Consider the following 24,461-nt stretch of genomic DNA (forward strand, 5'->3'; position numbering starts at 1 on the left):
GTAGGTGAAAACCTCCAGAGATGGGAAGGAGCAGAGCAGCATGGCAACTGCAAAGGCCAAAGGACTAGATTCTAAAGAAGACTTGTGTGGGGGGCGGGGGTGGGGGGTGGGGAGTGGGCGTGGAGAGGATGGATCTGATGTGTGAGGCATAGGAAGCAGGGACCAGATCATATGGAACCTCATGGGTTAGATGATCTCTTAGATCCATGGCTCTTCCCTATCAAACAAAATGACATCATTAGTGGCTTTTTCTAAACTTTGAGTTTATTGGTCATTGAAACAGAAACAGTTGTGTCAAAGCTGGCAAACTTGTACACATATGTGCTCTCTTTCTCTCTCTCTCTCTCTCTCTCTCTCTCTCTCTCTTTCTCTCTCTCTCTCTCTCTCTCTCTCTGTCTCTGTCTCTCTCTCTCTCTTTCTTTCCCCCCCTCTCTGTAAAGGTACATAAAGCACTCCTTCAAAGAGCATGCAATTTGGCATTATCAAGTAGCCTATCTTGTAACCATAGGTATAGTCTACCAGGAAATAAGATAAAAATATTTTCATATTAATTTTTCTTTCACCAAAAAGTTTCTTGTGGAGAAACTTAGAATTATGAGGGTTTCTGGAAAAGCTTAAAAATGTTGTCTGCCAGCAGCACATGAGTTTTCTCCCCCCTTTTTCAGGATCTGCCCAGTTGACACATCTATTTCTTCTCAATGAGCAAGAAGCTTCTGGTCCAAGTTTGTTTACCTCCAGGGTAAACTGCTGTCTAACTATATTGTTATCATAAGGCACCATGGGGGGCTCACTATATCCCCATGTCTTCACAGGCCCTGAAGCCAACACACACACCTTTTGTAGACAGTGTGCAGTGTGCTCCATGTTTTCTGTTAATTGAGCCTTAGCACTTCACACAACACACTAGATTCATGTTATTTTCTAGAAATAAGTTACACTGTTTGATCACCTAACTGTCTTCCCAAGTTCACCTTACCTTTCTTCTCTGGCCCTACTTTTTCAACTACTAATATCCATGCCTTTTAAGCTGTCCTTTTATTGAAGGTAATAAGTTAAGACATCCATCGTGAGGTGGGTGGTTCACCTTTTCCCTAAGGATCACCATCATATACATTGCATGCTCACTGTGTTGAATACAGGGAATCATTTTGGGAGCAGTAACATTCACCGACGTCCATTATCATTTGTCAGTCTTATGCTGTACACTTGTCGTGCAGTATAACACTTTATAAGGAAGAGATGTTTAAAAGTGATGTCTTCTTCAGAAAGCATCCATCAGTCGTTGCTGAAATTGAATCTGCTGCAGGTGCTAAGAGTCTAGCTGGTCTTCCTGTGAGTCTACACTTATGGTGGAACCTTGGCTACTGGTATCAACATTTTCGTAGGACTTTTGGTCTTTGGCAAAGTTGATGAAAACCTGAGTTTTTTTTCAAGGAAATTAAATACATTAGTGTCAGGTTTACAAAAGAAGAAATAAAGTTTAATTCTTCCCAATTATCCCTGCCTCTCCCTCCCTCTCCCTTTCTCCCTCTTGTTCTCCTTCTTTCCCTATCTCCTTTTCTTCCTTCACACATTTACACTCTAACAAGTTACAAAAGTGAGATTTCATCAGGACATGCTTAGGCACATCCCCTCTAGAAGTCCTTCTCTATATAGACAATCTCAACTGGACTTTCAAAATAATGCCCATTTCTGTGAATATGACTATGTTTTTGTCATAGTCTAAATTTAAAGCTATAGCCACATATCTGTAATCCATATGATTTGCATTAATATCTTTATCATGTATGGATGATTCTGATGCTCTATCAAATTTTTAAATAGAAATGTCAGGAGGGAATTCACTAGTTTCAGGAACTTATGCACTAAAATAAAATTTGTGTAGAAAACTCCCATCATGTTAAATTTGCCAATTTTACATATAAATGTGCCAATAAAAAGTCAATGCAGCTCTATTTACATGATTAAAATCATTAAATCTATTAGTTGTAAATTTATCCCAATATCACTGAGAGTCTAATTTTCAATGCATGATGCTCAATGTTGGTCACATAAGTCTAAGACTAACCCTTCAGTGTTGGCAAAGCCATACTTGTTTTAATTCCCTATAAAATATTAATCCATAAAGTACAGTACAATCTATTGACTTACTTTCAGACTCACTTCAAAGTCAAGCATAGCACTTATTTTTGTAGGTCTTATTGGTTGAGCTACATAAAACTTAGTACAAAGATGATGGATGACCTAGGAACGTGCTAGCATTGAGTGGAAAAGTAATTAAGAGAAAGGAATTCTTTAATTGCTGTGTTAAGTGTGTGAACTTAATAAACCTAAGGTCTGTTCATTTTCTGTCACTCACCCATACACCCTAGTTCAAAACTGATCAATGGAAACCTTGGTTATGGAACCTACCAAGAAGAAATTAGAGGAAGCATTAATAGCTAATTATTTTGTAGGTGACAAAAGTGGCTTCCTGCTTCCCATGCACATGTAAACATTTATGGAAGTAGATATCATATACAATGGAAAGAAATCCCTTCATTTCTCCTCTAAAAATAGTTTATATCTTTCATATCTTATTTTTTTAATGTTTCTAATGTAGTTAGAAATAAATTAGACTCTTCGCTAAGGTTTTCAGGTGCAAGATTAGGTACTGATTTAATTAAAAGCAAATTAAATGTCATTAAAAAGAAATAAGCAGAATGCATAATAACTAATATATGATACCCTGCCGTGGATCACGGCACACATCTTACCTCCTCCAAAGTGGTCTGGCTCACGAGGAAATTTGTGATATTTAGAGCAGTCTTGTTGGTTTCCAGAAGGTCAAAGATGTTTGCTACTCCTCCTGCTGTGACGGGCACATGGTACTCTAGCATGCTCAGGTGCTGATCCTGTGGGAACCAAAGGGGAGGACTTGTTTTACAACAGCAAGGTAACATCGACTTGATCAGATTTCACTTTCATGGAGAGCTGGAGAAAATGTTGAAAGTTGTTCCCCTGGGGGTGGGGGTGGGGATGAAGCCATGATGTAAGTAGTGGGCAAATTTCTGAAACTAACAGCTTGTAGAGATGAGATGAACATTTTTATGAACATCAGAGAGAAAACAAATTAAAAAGTTAATAAAAATTTTCAAAGCATCCTGGGCTCATGAGTATTTTGAAAGTTACGTTCTCATCTAGAGAGAGAAAATGACCCTGTAGGATGCATCCCATAGTTTATGCTCAGCTTGTTGAAGAGTTTTAGTAGATTTGCTGTTATGTTAAATAGGTCTAAAAATCCCAGGACTTGGCTGTTCAATTGATATGAGCTAAACATGCTAGATTTCAGTCTTGTCTAGGAGAAGCCTTTTTTTTTTTTCAATTGATGTTGCCTACTTTTCTTGATTCACCTTGAAAGCCTTTTCCATTTTCAAACTTTTAACACTAGGATCATCTACTACATAATCTATTGCTATTGCCTTAGAATATGTCTAAATCCTGCTGTACTGAATGGTTGTCATTTCCCATCTGGTTTTTAGGGTTGGTTGGTTTGCTTGTTTTTCTGTAAGGCATCTCTCCAGCTTGACCTTCTCCCTCCCTCTGTTTGCACAGTTCACATTCCTGACTTGTTTCTCTCTCCACGCATGAATGACTGCCACAGCCTCCTTAGAAGCCTAGAAACTAGATATTCTGATTTATTCGGGCAAAAGCAGCTGAGGAATACGTTCTGAGTACTAGTGAGATCCGTCTCTCTTCAGAATCTACTCCTGCGGTGTCTGTAGATCCTTTCGAGCCTTTAATTCAAGACTTCCTCTTTCTCCCCTCCTCTCTGGAGTCTGGCCTCTTCGATGAACTTGTACTCTCCTTGTGCCTGTCTCTGTAATCTGGCGTTCTCAAGTGATCATTTTAGATATTTCCATCTATAGATCTAGACAATACTGCAGAAGTGTAAGGAACACTCTCTTTGGAAGAAGTTGCCTTTATCATCAGCTCCTTTGCTTTGGGTAGCTTTAGGTATGTGCCCAGGAGACCCATACGGGGAGGTGGGGGAGCACAAAAGCATAAGCTCCACTCAGTAAATAAACACTTCAACCCAACATCTGACTGAATGAATGAGACCAACATGGTGTGTAGAGGAAAGGTGTCCTTTAATTTTCAATTCTGATGATAAAACATGGGCTTTGATAAGAATCTTGAAAACTATTATTTCTAGAGAAATCATCAAGGCTTGGGGAGACTGAGGCCAAAAAGACTTTATGAAGATGAAATAATTGTTTTAATAATGTATTCTTTTGCTACCTAATGCCACTTCACATTAATTTCATGCCCTATAGATTGTGAAAATGTCAGACATTTTCCAGTTTTGTAAAATTGATGTTTATTCATGCTTACAAATAAGAGAAACAGAGTTCAGGGGCTTTAACGGTCTCCTTAGACAGCTCCCCTGCATAGCCACACTCAACCAACAGCTTTCAAACTTCTTTTTAGTCTTTTACTTTGATTTGGTCTTCACAATTATTTGTCATCTTCAATTTGTATAAACTACCTGTCTACCAATGATGTTAGACTGATTTTTTTCCTGCCAAGTCCATTAAGTAGGTGCTATATGAAATTTAAATATGTGTATTCTTGTGTGTCCATCTGGTTGATTTTCCTGGATAAGCAGGCGGGGACGAGCTCTATCATTTGAATCACTCTAGGAGCTGAGGACTGCTCAGACCTTTGTGAGTTTATTTTTCAAAGGAAAGGAACAAAGCAGATAAAAAAAAAAAGTCTCTCAGCTGCAGGATTCTGAGCTCACTAATTTTTCTTCTCTAAGAAATGTTGTTGATCATATAAGACCTGACATTCCTAGGTTCCCTAATGTATGTATATTGCTATTATTAGACTGGAAGTATATACAACTTGAAAATAAATCCAGTATGATCAGAAAGACTTTGCAAGGAAGAAACTAATATAACAAATGTGAAAGAACCAATTGAAAATACCTATAAATATATAAAAAAATAATCTGGGGATATTACCTCTTTGTATAAAGTTCAAATCCTGAACTAATGGATTAGGTTGAATCACAAAGCTGTGACCCACTAGGAAATATCAAACACCTGCTTTGTTATTGCTGGAAAAGACAGTCAAGGTCAAAGGCGGAGCCACCACTTACTTTTAAGTATGTTTTTGGAAAGTGTAGCTGCATAAACTTCGTGAGGGTTTCCATGCTCACTTTATTATTTTTCAAGTGAACCTTGACAGTAAATCCACGTCCAAACCTAAAAGTGCAAAATACAATATGAGTTACATTTTGCCATAATAGCTCCCCTGGAATTCTAGATAATGAAATGGGTCCCAAGCCAACCATCATGGCCCCCTTTTTTATATAAAGACTGTCATTTGGCCATAAAAGTTCAGGATGTGCTACAAACTCGAAATAGTTCAATGCCACGCTTTGTTTCTTTTTTGTTGATTTGTTCTTCATTTCTACCTCTATACTGTGTCAGAATGCTTAGAAAACATACATTTGTGTCTTTCTTTGACAATCATCAATTGGCAATAATAGATGTCAATTTCTGAAGTTTTAAGTTCTTATTAAATTAGAACAAAGTCTTGAGAGGCAGGTCATTGGAGATTTGATGTCAACCATGAAGACTGCAGACACTGGGATTCCAACACTAAGTATGGTGTTACTTCCCCAGTGTTAACCTCACTATAAACAGGTTATGACACCCTACAAGCAACTTAAGATCTCTGTCATAAATTTGTCTTTATCTCAGATAACAATTCTGATAAGACAATTAAGTTGCTATTTGGGAAGGTATAAAGTATCATCCTGTAGTTCAGAGATTCACATAGATATGAATAAATGCACATACACTTGGGAGTATAAACTAATAATTTAATTCTAATGTGATGCTAATATGATATTTATGCATCTTTCCCCAATGCATTCTTGATTAAAAGGTTTTCAATGTGGTGAAAATGTTAAATAGCTTACAGAAAGCTTGTGCAAATGGCAAATGAATGTGGTAGATTAAAAAATCTATGCCTTCATGCACTCGTCAAGTCTAATTTGTTACTGGGTACATTCTTGGGGCTACTTCCTGGGAGTATTTTGGTTGCAAATTATTTATTATTATGACTATTAGGGGCTTTAAACCTTCTAAGACTTGGGGATTTTAACTAAGAAACACAACAAGCCTTTAATAAAATAATTTAAATGTAAAAGGTATCAATGATTATTTCCAATGAGGAGTATCTCTCTTCATCTCAGTTTTTCTATCCATTGCAGTGGTTGTTGGGCTTCAGGAACTGTTGAAGCAATTCCCCTACACAGTATGTGAACAGTATATTTGTTGGTTACCTGCTTTTTATGTGTTGTAGAGACCCAATGCACTGGAACCTTCCATTCACCATAATGGCCAGCCGGGTACAAAGGGCTTCACATTCTTCCATGCTGAAAGAAGAAACACGTTCCTACCAACATCCAGGGCACATAAAATTGGGTTGCAGTTCATAAGCCTATGTTTAGTTAGTTCATTATAGCACCGTAGCAATCTCCCTTGAGGGCTTTCTTGAAATGGTTTAGCTGTTAAAGGCTAGGCTCATAACAAGAAATCTCTCTTGAGAAAGAACAAAAAATAATCTTAAAATACTAATGAAACATATTCAAATGGGTGTATATGACTGTCCTCCCACACTCGAGGTCACCTCTCCTGTCTGGCACATCTCCACTGTCAAATCCAACAGTCCTTTCAAGGTCATTTAAGCTTTGACTCAAGACCTACGTTTCCTATGTGGTGTTTCAAAGATGATCCAGAGCACCTTTTATTCTGTCTCATGTCCCAATTGATTTTGTTTTGGGGTTTATAATCAGTTCTAACTTGTACAAGCTCTCTCATTTCATGGACGATGGTACCTAGTCCTAGTTCTCGCCCTGTTCACTCCATGCAGAAGTTTTATTCCAAAAGATGAGCTCTAGGGTGATGGACTCAAAGCTGGATACAGACAAGTCTCTTGATAATAAAGAGATTTAATTAATTTCTGCTGTGTGACGATTATAGTAAAATGTAAGCTCAATCCAAATCATAAAGGAAGGTAAATGTCCTAAGAGAGGCATAGATGAAATGCTTTAGAGTTTCTCATACGTAGGAGACTAGAGGGTGTATTTTGTGGAGGGAGCCATGTGATTGGGTCATAGGGGGACAGATGAAATGAGAACCTGCTGACGACTGTAGCTACTACTTCAAGAAGAAAGCACACAAGAAGATATACACAGAGACAGAAAACACAGTGTGTGGACATGGAGCCAAGTGTCATCTAGCATCACTAATAGGAGGGAACATTAAGTGGGGGGAAAACTAAGGATTCTGAAAATTTCTGAAAGGCAACAGCGAACAATTAGCTAAGAGTAAGCAGGTCTTGAGAACTTCACGGTAAAAATGTCTGCTGAGACCCTGTGTCCTGTTGTCCCCCGTATCCTCACTCTGAAACCTCCATTCTTTTTTTTTTTCCGAGACAGGGTTTCTCTGTGTCATCTTGGCTGTCCTGGAACTCACTCTGTAGACTAGACTGGCCTCGAACTCAGAAATCTGCCTGCCTCTGCCTCCCAAGTGCTAGGATCAAAGGCGTGCGCCACCACGCCCGGCCCTGAGACCTCCATTCTTGACCTACCGCCAACAAACAATACTCTCAATGGGTTGGTGAGAGGGCTCAGTGGGTAAAGGCACTCAATCACCCAAGTCTGGTCTCTGGGACCCACAGGGTAGAAGGAGAAAACTGACTTCCTCAAACCGACTTCTGACCTCCACATGCAAACACACACACTCACAGAGACACAAACACACATAATACATACACAGACATACACAATACACACACACTCAGACAGACAGACACATACACACACACATACACACACACACACACATACACACATAATACATACACAGACATAACAATACACACAGACAGACAGACAGACACGTACACACACACACATACACACACATACACACACATACACAGACACATACACACACATACACACACAGACACACACATACACACACACATACACACACATACACACACACATACACACACATACACAGACACACACACACATACACACACATACACATACACACACACACACATACACACACACACACACACATACACATACACACACAAACACTGTTAATAAAAATTGAAAACACTCCAGACCATGATGAGTACCCAGGATTCCCTGGGACCTGACTCAGTTTACCTGTGAGATGTGAGGATGACAGAGCATTTGTTCTGCACCTCTTCCGAAATGATCCTCCAGAGGTGTCGTTTTGACTTGGGATCCATCCCGGAGCTCGGCTCATCCTTATGTAAAGAATTACCAGAAAAATGTATCAAGTTAATTAAGTTTTGGTGACGTACTTTGTAAGAATCACTGCATTTCAACTCTCTGGGAACAGAAATCACTTTTTGAGGTCCCATGACTAACGTGTTTTATACATAATAGGCTTTTTCTGCTTCTGTCAAAAGCTCAAAATTAAGTATTTTAAATTGTCAGTCTGTTTAAAGAAGTGTTTCAGAGAAGCTGACACCATGTTACTTTACATCCGTCTCTTATGTTTCCTTGAGGAAAAAAATCTACTTCAATTACCAAGAGAGCAGAGTTTTTACATTTAATTCTACATTCCCACATGTAGCCTTGAAGCTCCGTCAACAAGATTGCCATCTTTCCCTTGAAAAAGGGATCATGGCTGTGAGTGATAACGCGCCTCATGAAGCAGAAGAAAACACAACCTGGCATTTCAGCGAAGATGTTCCACATGTATTTTTGGTATTTTGTTATTAATTGAAATTTAAGACTCTCTGGGAAAATAAAAATAAGATTTGTAGGAAGACACCATGTTGGGGGAAAAAATCCGCCATACTCTTCAGAGTGAGGCTTTGAAAGATTCGGACAGAGGTATTTTTAAAAGTTCAACAATAGATAATGTAAAGAATCAATAGTGGACCCCAACGGGTATTAAACAAAAACAAATTATAGATAAAGATTAGAGAAAAAATTAAAATGTCTGTTCAATGGGAAGACTCTGGCCATTTGACGCCCACTCTGCCTAGTAGTATGCTAATTTAAATAGAGCGGTGAGCATTCCTTTAGGGAAAAATGAGGTATTGTCATTGCTTCTATTTTTGCAGAAAATGGAATATGCAGTAAATACATACAGGAGAAGGGCAGTGTCTTCCTCCTGTAGCCTGTATTTCCTCAGCTTATTACTACACAACATTTACATGGTGCTTTTCCATGCAAACGGCTTTACGACTTTTATCTCACAGGGGTGCCCCAGGATTGTTTTGTTCCACTTAAAGGATGCTTACACAATAGGGTTCCATTATAAACATTGACAGGCAGTGATGTAATGCATTATAAGCTTCCAGTATTCTAGAAGGATGGTCAGTGTAGGCGGTTTAAATGATTGGATCCACCGTGTGACTTAATCCCTGGAATAATGTAGTGATTTATAACTGGATTTTGCTGCATGGTGTTAAGGTTCTTTTAAAAGTTGGAGATCTTTGAATGAAGGCAATCTTCCAAAATAAGGACATGTTTATTTCTCTGAAGTAAAGGCCCTTGTGCTTTGTTGGGCCTGGGGAGTAGAACACGACATCACTAGTATGTGTAATTTATATTTTCAGGTGATCAATTAAAGTTTGCAGCTCTAAACAACATATAAACGTGGAATGTGTTTCTTGATCCTCTCATGAGTTCATATAAAACGACACAGTGTATTTTCCATCGCTCGACAAGCTAAATAACTCATATTTTTTTAAACTACAAAGGAATATAATTTTTAGTACAACACTTTGTTCTAAAATGTGCCTTTCTTCCTCAGCAAAAATTGGAAACTGCTAGCTCTCTTGATCAGTACCTAACAGAAACATGATTTCATCAATACGTGGGAATTAAATTTGAGCCTGCTCTGTGCCTTATTTGAAACCCCTGAGCTGGTTGCGGCCATTTCGAAGTCACATGCTGAGTGTTTTCTCCGAAGCCCTCTCCCACCCCGAGCCATTGCTTCAGACACGAAGTGCTTTCCGAGGACACTGTCACGATAATAAATTATTTGCTAATACAAATTCTCCGAATGTGGTGGCAGTATACGTGCTTTGACAGGAACTGGCGCACAGTGGGACCTCAACTAGATGTTGACAGTGCTGCCGATGAGAACGATGCACAGGCCTGACATGCTGTTCTAATTGCATACTAGCAACTTCCGTTCGTTAATGCCTCTCTTACCAGCAGGAGGATGGACGGTTTCCCTATCAAGGCCAGTGCCGTGGACAGCTTCCTCTTTGTGCCGTAACTGCACATGGAGGTAGATCTGTCCTTGTAGGGCATCAAGTGAAGCCTCCTAAGGAGTTTATGAACCGTCTGTGGATAAGAAGAAGAGGAATTAGGCAGCCCGGCTCTCCCTCAAACGTAAAGCACCAAAGGGAGCAAAGCTCGCCAGTGAATGGAAGTGTTTCTCGTGGAGAGTATAGGACTAGAAGAGATGGAAATATTTAAAATTGTACACAGATTTTGTTTTCATCTTTAAAAGACTGCTTGAATATTAACATTTCATTTAAAGAGAGGAAAGCAATTTTTTTGGCGGCTGCGTTTTCAAATGGGACTCCCCCCCAGCCAAAATGTTTGTATTTGTTTACAATTACAGGCCTGTATCTTACGCTGTTACCACAAGATTCTCCTACGAAGCTGATAAGCTGGAGAGAACGAAGGCGGAATTGAAAGGCAGGTTTCCCATTGATTGCCACCCCAGCTTGTCTTTCCATCGTACTGAGCCGTGAGTTGTCAGAAAGACTTTCAGACTATCTAAAACTGACCCGCTCTCGAGACTGTCATGCATTAGGAACCACGAGTTCTTGCAGTTATCTCTGCAGTTAAGTAACCCTTGCAAATGGCGAAAATCCTGGTTGGGTGTTCCCATTAGGTCTCCAGAGTTTGAAGAACAAAGAAATGTGTCCCAAGAGGTTAGTCATTCCATTACAGAACTAAATTGTTGCAGTGGTATAGAGAATTAAAGAATAAAAGTAAAAATTAAGGTTGGTATTATAACTTAGTGGTAGGATATATGCTTAGTATGTGTGGAGCCCTGGGTTCAATCCCCTGCAATAATAATAATAATAATAATAATAATAATAATAATAATAATAATGTAAATAAAATAAAAAAGAAGAAATGGAAGCCAATAATAATAATAATAATAATAATAATGATAATGATGTTAATAAAATAAAAAAGAAGAAATGGAAGCCCTTCTATTTCACATGGGCATTTTGCAGAGTCATGTGGACCAATGTTGATTTGAATAGTTAAAAAAAAAAGAGCACACATTACCAATCAAGGTTCAAGTTGGAGCGAAACGCAATGTGAATATGTATTTATTAAGGGAACTGAATGAACTTAGGCCAAGAAGCTCCTAAAGCTGAGCGTGCAGACAGATGCAGATGCAGATGTAGACTATACCACCAAGCCAAGTTGGCTCACTGGTTAGAGGGGCATTTTATGATTTCCCATGTGGCATGACGGCTTTGCCAGGGCTCTCCTAAGCAGAGGAACGGAGATAGCAGTGGTCTTTAAATGAAGCAGTCCTCTACGTTTTACTTACTTCTTTGATGTCCTTCTCTGGAATCCCATGCACTCTGGCATAGAAATACAAGTGTTCTTCCACCGTTACCAGGTCATCTAAGGCATCCTCCTGAGGGCAGTAGCCAACCAAAGAGCTGTGAGAATCCACATGTCCCAGGGATCTGAAGGGGGACAATCAGAACACATGAGTTTCTAAAAACACGTCTCTAAGTATTGCGTTAGTGGCTTTGTTTTGGTTAAAACAGATAGCAATTTTGATAAAAGGAGAAAAATCTATCAGAAACATAGTCAAAGTTTTTTTTTTTTTTTTTTTTTTTTTTTTAAAAAAAAACAAAACAAAAAACCTCCAGTCACTTTAATGATCCCCTCCTTAGGCCAGGAAGATTTATAACACCATCATGAAATTAGATAAAAGTCCATTTAAATTATGTTGTGCTCAATAAGTAGAAGTATTAGTTTGTACCCGCTCTTGTTTCTGATCAGAATGTTTCCACTGGAAGGAATTATGTCTCCAGTCAGCATCTTAAATATCGTGGTTTTCCCTGCTCCGTTCACACCAAGGAGGCCAAAACACTGGAATGGGGAGAGAGAAAGAGAAAAAAAGGTGTAAGCTACAGATACAGGTTGCTACTGTAACTTCTTCCTCCTCACTGGGTGAGACACCCTCCCCGGAAGAATAAATCACTATAATTACTTCTAGATTGTGTAGCGCTCTGCTGGCATTTAGTAAGACTTTCTCGTCTAAAACAAATCGGTGTTGTGGGCTCTTTCCCCTCTAAGCATCTGTATGTAGAGAGGGTCTGCTTTCCATATGCTATAGTGCCCCTTTCTGTGACGTGATAAAGCTATAGTGCCCCTTTCTATGACCTGACCCCTCAGGTAAGATGTGCTAACTCAAAGAAGTAATTACAGGTATAGATTACACATAATTTACACAAAATCAAAACTTTACTGAAAAATCCACTGGTGCAATAATTGATGTTATTGAGCGAATTTGATGCACACAGTCTAGCTCTGCACAGAAAACTAAAGGGAACTAGCAATAGCCAAATGCCTTTCCTTCTTTCAGTGATACCTGAATCTTTTATCTGTGAAAACCATAAGAATAGAAGCTATGCATGCTAGGACCCTCCCTCTGAAAGTGGCTGTCTTCCTGGCAGACTTTGAAAAGGTCTAGGAATGAGAAGTGCCCAAAAGCATCCTGAACAAGCTTCCTGCTGATAATACACCCCAGAGACAGCAACAGTGGGAATGGGCTCAGGACCTGCTGTATGCTGAGGATGAACTCTCCCTAGAAACAGCAAAGATTCATATGGCAAACATATACCACATACACACACACACACACACACACACAAATATATACACATAAGTGCACACACACTTACATACAAACACATACATACAAACACCCCCACCCCCACAAATACACACAGAAACACACACATACACACATACAACTATATACACACAAGCAAACACACATACACATACAAACACATACATACAAACACCCCCACCCCCACAAATATATGCAGAAACACAAATATGCACACATACAAATATATACACACAAACACACACACATACACATACAAAAACACATATACAAACACACCCACACCCCACAAATACACACACAAACACACACACATTACATACAAACACACACATACAAACACCCCCCCAATACACACACAAACACACATACAACTATATACACACAAGCACACACACATACACATACAAACACATACATACAAACACCCCCACCCCCACAAATATATGCAGAAACACAAATATGCACACATACAAATATATACACACAAATACACACACATACACATACAAAAACACATATACAAACACACCCACCCCCCCACAAATACACACACAAACACACATACATACACACATACAAATATATACACACAAGCACACACACATACACATACAAACACACACATTCAAACACCCCCACCCCCACAAATGCACACAAACACACACACATGCATATACACATATCTAGACTATGAAAATATTCAGGACTTGGGTTTTCTATTTCTAGATGACAAAACCAAACCATGCCCCCTGCTACCTCTCCGGCAGGTATGCCCAGGCTGATGTTGTTGACCGCTATAATCTTCTTGTGGATGAGCTGGTAGGTCTTTGTGAGACGATGGAGCTGGACCAGATCAAACTCAGCTGCACCACTCTCAACTCTTAATCTCTCAGCCTGCACATCTTCATCTTCATCCACTGTCTCCATGATAGGAGAAGATGTAAATTTCCTGAAGAAGAGTCTGAAAACCAGATTCTGAAATGATGTGACTCAGCCTGGACACTCCAGTGCTCTCACTTGTCTGGGAGCATACTGCCTACCTATCAGGCTGTTCTTATGACAGCCTGTTGTGTTGTCCTGTTTAAATAACGTAAGCAGCAGTAGTCGCGTTCTTCCCATAATCTCTACCATGCTGGCAAATGGTGTTTACTTTCTGTGGATGAAATGTCTACCATTGTTCAAATTCAGAATTCTAATTTCTAAATGAGATGCGTGCCTGAAAGCTAGCTTCTAACAGGGAATTCAGAATCATTAGTGGAACTCAACACTTAGATGCCCAAGACCATCCATCTCTGATTGCTCTAACAACTGTCTTCCCCTTCTCCTACTCCCCTTTTCATCCTTCCCCCTTCTTATCCTTCTTTCTCCTCTTACTGCCTTTCTTCCTTCCATCTCTTCTTCTTCTTCTTGTGTATTGTGGTAAATCTAAAATGAGGCATACCCTTTTAATTACATTCTCTTTTCTCTCCTTATTTTTTCTAGGGGAGGGAGATAGATCCCGGGATCATACTGTTAACAATTAGCAGGTCTCTACTTTTAAATCATTTATAATACGAATACCATTTATTCTGCATTCTATTTACAAACAATGTCTCATTTAAGATCCAGGAAATAATTTAGGATTATCAGCCCTGCAAAATCTTTAAGTCCCAGCCTCACTTCAGTCTTGCCCAACACACACCAAATCAAAAGAAAACTAAATCTTTTAAAGTTCTACAAACCAGTTACTTCAGATATACCCTGATAATCTCTGCTTCTTTTAAAAAGAGTCCCAGGATTCCAGAACAAGGTGTTGTTGTTTTTTTTTTTTTTTATATCTATCCTAGTTTAAAAACCCACTCATGCAGTCGGTTTCCAAACATTGGAATGCCTTGGAACCCTCCCTTAGTCAAGGATCATTTTCCCAACTCCTTCTATCTCTAAAAGCCTCAGTTTTACCAGCATTTCTCAGTAACCCCACACTGATCCTGTGTCTTTGACTCTTGCATCCCAGTCTGCACTGGTTCTACAAAAATTGCACCCGCTAAGCTATCATGTGGTTGCACTGCTCTCTGTTCACTAACCTTTAATGGACTGCCATTGGTTTGTTAAATAAGGTCCAAACCAGATCTCTTTACTAAGCAGTCAAGAGACCCCATAACCTTCGAGCCACACTGTCAGCTGAAATGACCTGTTATTCATTACATTTATTCTATCTTCCAATCAAATAGTATAATTTTAATTAAGTAGTCTATAACATTTTCCTCTTTCTTCCTTTTATTATTACTTAATTAAAATTTTTATTTTCAGTAGGCAATGCAGGTTTATATTAAAGTTAAAATGGTACTAGAAAATAGGATGTCAAAAGTAAGCGGTCTTCAGGCAACACTGACAATGAAGATAATCTATTATGAGAGGGTAAATTTCTTTTTAACTCTCATGGAAATATGTAACACTCATTTCTTAGCCTTTACTTTTATTTAATAACTATTAGAACAAATATTACATAGATATTGGATCATTCTCTTTCTGTGTGTCCATGAGCATGCTTTATATTTGAGTACGTATTCAAATACACGTGCAAATATACTTGACCATGAAAACACTCATGCAGAAAAGGATGTTGGGTGTCTGCTCCATCACCCTCTATCCTATTCCTTTGAGACAGAATCTATCATTGAACCTAGGGCTTGCAGTTTTGGTTAGATTAGATGCTCAGCAAGCCTCAGGGATCTGTCTATCTCACCCTACATCCAACAATGCTGGCTGGGGTTACAGGCCTTTGCCCAGGTTTTGCATGCTAGCAGTGAGCATCTGAATTCAGGTTCTCCTGCTTACACAGCCAGTGTTCTCTGCTGAGTCGCATTCCTCACTCCTGGATCGTTCCTTTGGAATGGCTAAATAGTGTTAAATTCATAAGTGTAGATGTAAATATAAATTAAGCAACCTGTAAGTAAAGGTATGCTGCTTGTTCCCACTCTTTGGCTATTAGAAATGGTTAATGTGGTGATGTAACGCTATTACATGCGTACGGAGGATGGTGCTGTTGTCATTAGGAATACTTCCTAGGAAGGCAGCACTAGTGAGGGCTAAGTATCCTTGGCTGTGTCCCTCTTCTTGTTTTTGACGCTCTCTTTGCTTCAGCCCAATCATCTTCTCCCAGACTCACTCAAACTTCTTTCTCACTTCTGCATATGAAGCCTCTATGATCTTACTCAATGCACTGACTCTCTTTTAGGATGACAACTGTGCTTACTTAATTTTGTTTCTTACTCTACATCAACACACTATGCACAAGGTTTGTGGTGTTGTCACTAGGAACACATAGAAAGGCTAGACGACTATTTCCTAGACTTAAATGAAAAAATGAATTATGCTACCATGTTTTAAAAGGTTGTAAGGTAGGCTTTCTAGTGTTACAAGAGGAAACACCAAGATTATGGGTCATCCCCGACTATTCTGACTCAAACATCATGGAGGGGAAGTGCTGTTCTCATCTGGCTTACCTGAGCTTCTTTATCAGCCACTCATTGATGAGGAGTCGCAATAAGAAAAACATGGTACCCTGAGAAACCAAGGCCACAAACATTGCTCCTAGCTTATCCATTTCAAAGGTCTCACTTGGATAATCCACACCATAGGCTTTTAAGAAATCCAAGACTGCCTGTTGCTGAGAAAGTTCAATCAAACCGTAGCCAAAACAGAATTGGGGGAAGATCAGGAAAATTCGCTTGAGGGTTTCAGAAATAAGTTCTAGAGTCTGAAACAAGAGAAATAACAAAATGTAGTTTTAGGATTCCAACTAATTGACAAAACATTTAAAACTGGATGAAGACAGATGGAGAAGCCTATGCAGATTGGCAATTATTTCATATGTATGTTGCAATCACATATTGTATTCGCTACCTAAGTGACAGTATGACAGAATTTATCATTGAAATGCAAGTAAAAAGAATGTTTTTCTCAAAGTGGCCCAAGGTATCAGGCCCAATTCTGGAGACAAAAATCATCACTTCAGTGGGTTTCTGAGAGGGGACTCAGTAAAGCTTTTGACCTTAGGGAATCTCAACCAAGGGAGGGAAAGACATTGTGAAACGAGATAGAAGGAGAGGCAACAACAGGTATCAAAGAGGTGGAAATGGCTCATTTTTGCATTATTCACACTTAAGGCCAATGACTTCCACCTTCCGGTTTTCCTTCCTCCTCCTGAAGTGGCCCTGTCTATCCCTCACCTCACTTCATTTCCCCTCTATTCTTTCGCACTCAATTGCCTGGGACTGTTTAAGCTTCTCTTTCACTGATCATAATTATTAGCTCTGAATGCCAAGTGATGGTTACATTGAAGTAGATTCCAAAACATGATTGAAAGGGATTTTTTTTTTTCCCTCTATGAAAGTTCAAATGAATCCTAACCCACAGCCATATACATAATCCATTTTTACCACCACTGCACCTTAGGGATTTATTAATGAGTAGAATGTCTAGCTGACCAGTGGGTACCATACAATCAATCTGTCTGATTTCATATCTATCACTTTACTCTTACCTAGCAAAAGTCAGTATTACTAGCCTTCAGTAAATACAGTTATAAACATTAACTTACATGGAGCTTAATTTCTTTTGAAGCTATACTTTCCCCTTTTCTAAATTGAATCACATCAAATTCTAGTCTTTCCTATTTAAATACAGAGTAAAGGAAAGCTTTCCAGTGGACCACGTTAAGGCTTCTGGTTTGTTCACTGAGGTTTAAGTAACAAATAAAAGACCTTACCGGATCATTAGGCTTTTCCTTGGAAAGAAAGTATACCACCGACAGGGAAACAATGGAATTGATGCCAAAGAATAGGTTGACACACACATAAGTGATGAAGGCCATTCCTGTTTCATGGAAGAGGCCAGCCAGCAGGTACATCCAAGAAAATGTTGCATAGCTGTAGGATAATAATACTAAAAATTAAAATTATGCCTTAGTTATTCTAGTCCATAAAATAATAAAATCAAGCTCAGATGGGTTTCCCAGAGAACAGTAAACATGAGAGGCAAATGGCCAAGCCCTGAAGCTAGGTCTCTATTTCATTCCTCATTTTGACAAAAGATCCTCTGAGGATGTTTTTAAAATGACAGCAAGAAGCCTCTCTTTTAAGAAACCCATATAGTGTCTCTGTCATCACAATTACAGATTCATACCCTGCAGGGTGTGGTGTTACTCTGTCCAGACAAGGTTTCCACTGCTAAGAAATAGAAGTTCAAACTGAATAAATCTCATCACTTAAAACTGAGGAAAGTTAATGACATTGTTGCAGGTAGCTAATGAGATCTGGTTAAAAGACTGGTGGCCTCGGTTGGACAAAGATGAGCAACTTCAGTTTTAAATAGATCTAGAAACAGAAATATGGCCATCCCAGTTCTTAAACAATTGATTTTACCCATGCCTTTGTAAGAGAAAAAAGTTTTACACTGAATGCCAATTACATCATGTAACCTGCATTACTCTAACATAGAAACAACAGTATTTATGCCCTTACCTGTCTTGAAAAGACAAATAAAAAATAGACATAAATTTTCATGTACCTTCTAAAGCCATACATAGTCACACACTTTGTCAACACACATACCCACACATACTCATACCTTTCTGGTCATTCTAAAATACTCATTTTATATACCTTAGATTATATGTATAAATTGGTACAATACATGATACCTAGTAAGTGCCTGCTTGTGATAACAACATCAATTTTCAGAAGTATGATACTTACAGACAGTGGACTAGCAAGAAATACACTAGTCATCACTCATGTTGAATACCCCAAGACAACTGTAAATTAACTAATGAGACTAAAGTCCTGTTTGTGTCTAGGAGTGCTTAATTTTGTTAATTCTTTTTTTTCATTGCTTAAACAGCAGCTTACCCAAACAGCAAAAGTAGGAGGGATACAGCGCCTAGATTGTTTCCACTGTAGAATGCAGGGAGCTTGAAAATTGCTATGACACCAATTGAAAATGCTACAGGAACCAAATAGAAGACCTATGGATATAGACAAAACAATGGTTAGTATATGGTGAGCATTCTTTTAAAATCAATAACCCACCTTATTTAACTCTGCAATACGTCGACCTAGAAAAATTCTGAAGGAATGAATTTTTATTTATCTTCCTGCTGCTTGTAACATTCAGCTCATTTTACGTTGATCTCACTTTAGAATTTGTCTTCTCCAATATGAGGTCAAGGCAATTTCAATCTATATAGATACACAAGAAATCCCTGGTGTTCCTGCCTGAAGGCTTAAGACTTGGGATCATTCAGTGACAGGGGTTCTGGGTGAAAGATAAGAAAGCCAGGTTTCTTGGTATTAGAGTCAGTCCTCAAAGTATTGATTTCATTTTGGATGCGACTCCTCTCTCACATGGCTGCTTTCTGAGACTTGGTTATCAGTGTTAGGCATTCTGTGCAAAACAGCGGGGCAACAGTTCTCACACGTTCTTGAAATCACAGGTACCTGAACAAAAACCCTCAGTATTCTGGTCACAAGCAAAACTATCAGAGGCTTAAGGGTTTGCAGCAAAGTGCATGCAGTGAAGGTGGAGGTGGTTCAATTTGAGGGTGGTGATCAGGGGCATCTTATGAATGGCACCCGAGCACCAGCTGTCCTGATAACAGGATCTCAGTACTGTGTAGACCTTCACAGAAGAACACATGGAAGCTTCCTTAACATTTAAGTTCCTGTGAAGTAGAGAGCGGTCCTTAGCATTCTTCTAGACTTGGCTTCTACAACGGGCACATTTCAGACCTCACTGGATGCATTAGCAAAATGGATCTGTGGTTAATTACTCTCCAAGTCCTCAAGCCAATGATCTTGACAACAACTCAGACAATCGCTGCAATCACTGGGCAGATGCATACTCCTCTGGGCTCTTGGCCAACGCTGGTACATTTGGAGTCAAGAACGATCATCTGAACTTGGGGACCACTTTACATAACGGAGAGCACTGTCAAGCAAATGCATCCCTCCTTGTCCCTGCTAATCTTCTCTAGTGTGTCATTCAGCAGGAGCTACTACTTTGAATTTTTCACTATTAGTTGATTAAATTTTTATAAGCTTGATTATCTGGCACTATGGGGTAATGTTGTTAAGCTTCTATTTTGCTATAGTAGTGGTTCTCAGACTTCAATGTGCTTAAAAATCACCTAGGGGATCTTGTTTGAAATGCATACTTTCTACACTCCATTTCCCAAGACACAGATTTAATAGACCTGGAGAGAGGCCCAGGAATCTGTATGTTGATGTACACTCTAAGAATCTGATATTTCAGAGATAAGGCAAAGTAGGTTTCTTTTCCCCTCCAACCATCAGATGATATAAGCTCAATTCAATTGGCTTTTCTTAATTTTCTGTCCTTGTAGCAATAATTTGACTAATTAGAGAAAATAGCTCTGGAATACAAAGCTGGTAGACTTCTACTCAAATTGATACTGTCTTGCAATGACAAAAGTTACTCACCATGTCATAGATGAAATTTGTCACCCAGTAGCATGTCACACCGATGCCGGAAATGTGCTGCAACTGCTTGGCTTTGGTCTGATGCTCCCTGACAATGTAGGTGACAAAGCTGGCAGTGGTGACAGAGTAGCCCATCAGGATGGACAGCGCCACTAAAATATCGATTAAACTGCTGATTCTATCATGAGCAATAGGGAGAGGAAAGTACACATAAGTTTTTGGAACTCCTTTCCTTTCAGGAAGATTCATGACTAAAACCATCACCAAAGCAGTTACAAGAGCTGGCTGTGACACAGATAAGGTTTCCTGCAAGGCAGCCAGATACTATCTTCGACATGACTCTTCTGTGACCCTGGAATAAATGTAGCGCTAGTGCCTCTGAATTGGCTAGGGATGCGTGATAGAAAAGCCTCGGTCTCCAAGGGTTACAGAGTGCATGCAAGGGATATATAGATCTTGAGCAAAGTAACAGTACTTAGATGCTATGCAGGGAAGTCAAAATGATGAAGTGCTTGGGCACTTGACTCATAAAAGCAGCAGAGTCAGTGAATCTGCAGTCCACAAGCTCTCCTTGGCAGCCCTCTCCACCCTTCCAGAAACTTCCTTTTGTCCAAGTCGACGACTTCTATTACCAGCCCTTCTAGATTGACATCCATTCAGATATCACTGTAATTTCCAATCATTGCACATTCTACAGAAGTGCAACTATGCCCAAGGGAAGGCAGTAATGTCAAGGAAAGAGATATGCTTACGTGGCTTGTTCCTGGTCTTGCACCCCCGGATAAGGGTGGCTATACATGATGATCCCTAGAAAAAAAAGGCAGAGTTCTGCTGTTAGATGGTATTTAGTTAATCGGGAGCATCAAGTTTTACATGAATAATACATGATGCTTTGTTTCTTACAAGATGAGCCAAAGAATTATACTTCAAAAATTCTTATTTAAAAGATAATGCTTTCCCCATCCTTAATCCCATCAAATTCTTGTGAGTACTGGTCTTCTCTTTATATGAAAATAAACAATGTCTACTTGTGTGTAGACCATTCTGGAAAGATCTAAGAACATCTACTTCCTATATATTGCATGCCATACTCTGGAGCACATTCGAATGATTGCTTCTAACTATAAGCCTCTCTAAAGATCAAACACCATTCTAATCCTCCTTTCTGCGTCAATGACAATGGTCAGGGAACATGGTTATGTGAGAACATGGTCCTTCCTCTTTTACTGTTTCTAAGATGCTTATTGTTTGAAAGTCCTACCAGAGTAGGGACTGGGAATCTCAATGTTGCATATCCATCAAAACTCAGGAAGCTCAAGAACTTCTCACTGCACCCACACTTAATTAGTAATCATGTAATTCCACCGCGACCACAAAGTATTGACTTCTCAGAGTTGGCTATACTTTCTGAGTTGGAAGCAAGGCTCTTTCTTTTCGTTTCTTAAAGGATCTTACTTGGTCAGAGTCAAAAGTGGATAAGCAAGTCTCCCAAAAACTGTAAAGTGAAGGTTGCATGTATACTGTCTAGATAAATGAGGAAAAGAATGGGAGAATAAGAGACTGCGGTCTCCTCTAAACCTAATCAGTTATAAACTGAGCAAGAACTTTTGTACTTACTGCTTGTATGGGATATGTTAGGACGTATGTTGGCACATTTGGGTGCAATGTTTGGACATATTCTCTAGGCAACTTAAATATGTAGCGTTTAACAAGATGAGTATGACATTTTAAGTTGATTTCCTCAACACAATAGTGTACTGAATAGTTTTATGTCACCTTGACATAAGCTAAAGTCATCTGAAAGGAGGGAATCTCCATTAAGAGAATGCTTCCATAGGACTGGGCTGTAGGGAAGCTTGTAAGGCAGTTTCTTACAAGTCATTAACATCAGTTAATGACTGATGTAGGAGGACCCAATTCATTATAGGTGGGGCCAACCCTGGGCTGGTGGTCCTGGGTTCTATAAGAAGAGCAAGGTAGTAAGCAGCACCCCTCCATGGCCTGTTCATCAGCTCTGGCCTCAAGGTTCCTGCATGTTTGTATTCCTGCCCTGACTTCTTTCAGTGATGAACAGCAATATGAAAGTGTAAGCCAAAAGCACCCTTTCTTCTCTGAGTTGCTTTGGTCATGGTGCTTCATCATAGGAGCAGAATCCTAACTAAGATAAAAGGCATGTTGAAAAAAAATAAACAGTTAAAGACAAAACCAAAACCAAAGAAAACAACAACAACAACAACAACAAACCCATTTTGACCTCTGTCTTTAATCACGTTATAGGGGAATTTACTTCTCTTATTTTCTGTGAAGATTAATAGTCTCTGTTCTGTTTTATTTATTTATTTATTTATTTTAAATGAGCTCTTGCTGTGCTGCTCTGGTTGGCTGGAACTCACCATGTAGACTAGGCTGGCTTGGAATTCACCATGTAGATCAGGCTGGCCTTAAACCTACACAGATCCACCTGTCTTTGCCTCTCTTCTGAGTACTGGAATTAAACAGGACTGAACTCCTATATCATAAGCCTCCCCACAGCCTCTACTGCATCCAATACCATGTCTTAAGTGCATGACCAATCAATGGCTGCTTATTAAAACAAGTCAAATAAAATTTCTAGTAGTATCATCCTTACATGGAACCTACATCCAAAGTAGGCACTTTTCTGTGGTCCCTAGAGATACCAAGCTAAAATGAGATGCTTCCTGTGGCCATTGCTGCTGAAGCAATGAAGGGTGGGAGGGGCACAGAGGAGTGTAACATTTGTCAGAGAAAACATGCACACCAATACTCTTCAGGAAGAACACAGATGTTTTCCACATGAAGTTAACCACTAGAGGGAACCACATGAATGTAACAGATATTGACATTGCCAATGAAAGATAATTAAAATATTTTATTAGCATATTAAGCTTCAGAGAAAATGAATTTTACAGCTAATGAAAAACCCCAGTTCACCTGGAATCCCGCAAAGATGCCTTCAAACATGTGAAGGATCGAGAGGAAGAGGTGGTGAGGGCAAATTTACAGATAGATTAGGTTCTCTTGCCATGGGAGACCCCACTCACGTATTTGAAAACAGTACGAATTTTTGAGTGACATAGATTTCTTCTTTGAAAGGAATAAAATATCTCCCAGAAAGGGCAGAATGTTGCCATTTTTTTTGTAAGTTTGAATAGACAAATTAACAAGGAATAGAAGACACACTTTCCATAATTTATACATAACTTTATTTAAGCTTTATTTTTAAATTGAAAAGTAAATTTCACTTCAGGGTCAGCATAAGTTTTATGCTGCCAGATTCTTTTATCCTCTATAACTTAAAACACAATGGTAAGGCTCTACAACAAGCCTGCGGGAGTCTCGAGTGGTTCCAGTTACATTAGTTTCAGTAATGAAGACTAATTATAGAGGAAACCAGGACACAGGTTTCCAGAAGCCAACCCTTTAGACGAGGTGGCATCCTCCCGTTCTCTGTATCTTTGCTACATCTCCCTGGCTATTTCTATAGCTTCTCTGCTTTCATTGTCTGTCACAACAATGTGTGGTTTTGCTCTGAATAAAACACCCCACCGAAGGGATTCCAACAGCATTTCAATCCAGGTTAGACTCACTTGGCTTTAGTCACCATTTCATTTCATTTACCATGTTTGACTTTGTCCTTTATTAATGTGCTATACCTAAGGGCTACCCATCTTCTTATTTTCTTGAAAGCTCCTCCCGCTAGGGAAGAAAAAATGCCAAGAGAGTTGGATAAAAATCACTGCGTCTTCTGAAAGGAAGATTTCTGAAGACTCGGCTGCCAGAGTGAGTGTGTGACATGACAGTTTCCTTCCACAATTATCAGCACAGAATACATGGAAGTAGGGTGATGGAAGGAAAAGGGGGGAGGGTCGGCTTTTATAAATGATGGTTTGTGCCATTTATCCTTCCTAATAGGCTGTTTATGAGGCTGGGTCCTGGCCAGAAAATGTATTATTTCATTTTTTTTCTCTCTTCTTCTTCTTCTTTTTTT

General features: G+C 39.2%; 1 protein-coding gene across 1 annotated transcript in view; it reads right to left on the bottom strand.

Moving 5' to 3' along the window:
* Positions 1-242: 242 nt before the first annotated feature.
* Abca12 (ATP binding cassette subfamily A member 12) overlaps positions 243-24,461 on the bottom strand; it is a 167,457-nt gene continuing 143,238 nt past the window's right edge. The window contains exons 40-53 of the mRNA XM_031367854.1: positions 21,205-21,259; positions 20,453-20,630; positions 18,863-18,978; positions 17,722-17,881; positions 16,457-16,710; positions 13,728-13,932; positions 12,093-12,202; positions 11,649-11,790; positions 10,277-10,411; positions 8,246-8,349; positions 6,338-6,430; positions 5,144-5,249; positions 2,757-2,894; positions 243-1,417 (exon numbers count right to left, since the gene is read on the bottom strand). Of these exons, the coding sequence (XP_031223714.1) occupies positions 1,310-1,417; positions 2,757-2,894; positions 5,144-5,249; positions 6,338-6,430; positions 8,246-8,349; positions 10,277-10,411; positions 11,649-11,790; positions 12,093-12,202; positions 13,728-13,932; positions 16,457-16,710; positions 17,722-17,881; positions 18,863-18,978; positions 20,453-20,630; positions 21,205-21,259 (1,904 nt within the window). The 3' untranslated portion in view covers positions 243-1,309. The remainder of the gene's footprint in view (positions 1,418-2,756; positions 2,895-5,143; positions 5,250-6,337; positions 6,431-8,245; positions 8,350-10,276; positions 10,412-11,648; positions 11,791-12,092; positions 12,203-13,727; positions 13,933-16,456; positions 16,711-17,721; positions 17,882-18,862; positions 18,979-20,452; positions 20,631-21,204; positions 21,260-24,461) is intronic.

Source organism: Mastomys coucha, unplaced genomic scaffold (assembly GCF_008632895.1).
Source record: "Mastomys coucha isolate ucsf_1 unplaced genomic scaffold, UCSF_Mcou_1 pScaffold14, whole genome shotgun sequence".
Classification (NCBI taxonomy): Eukaryota; Metazoa; Chordata; class Mammalia; order Rodentia; family Muridae; genus Mastomys; species Mastomys coucha.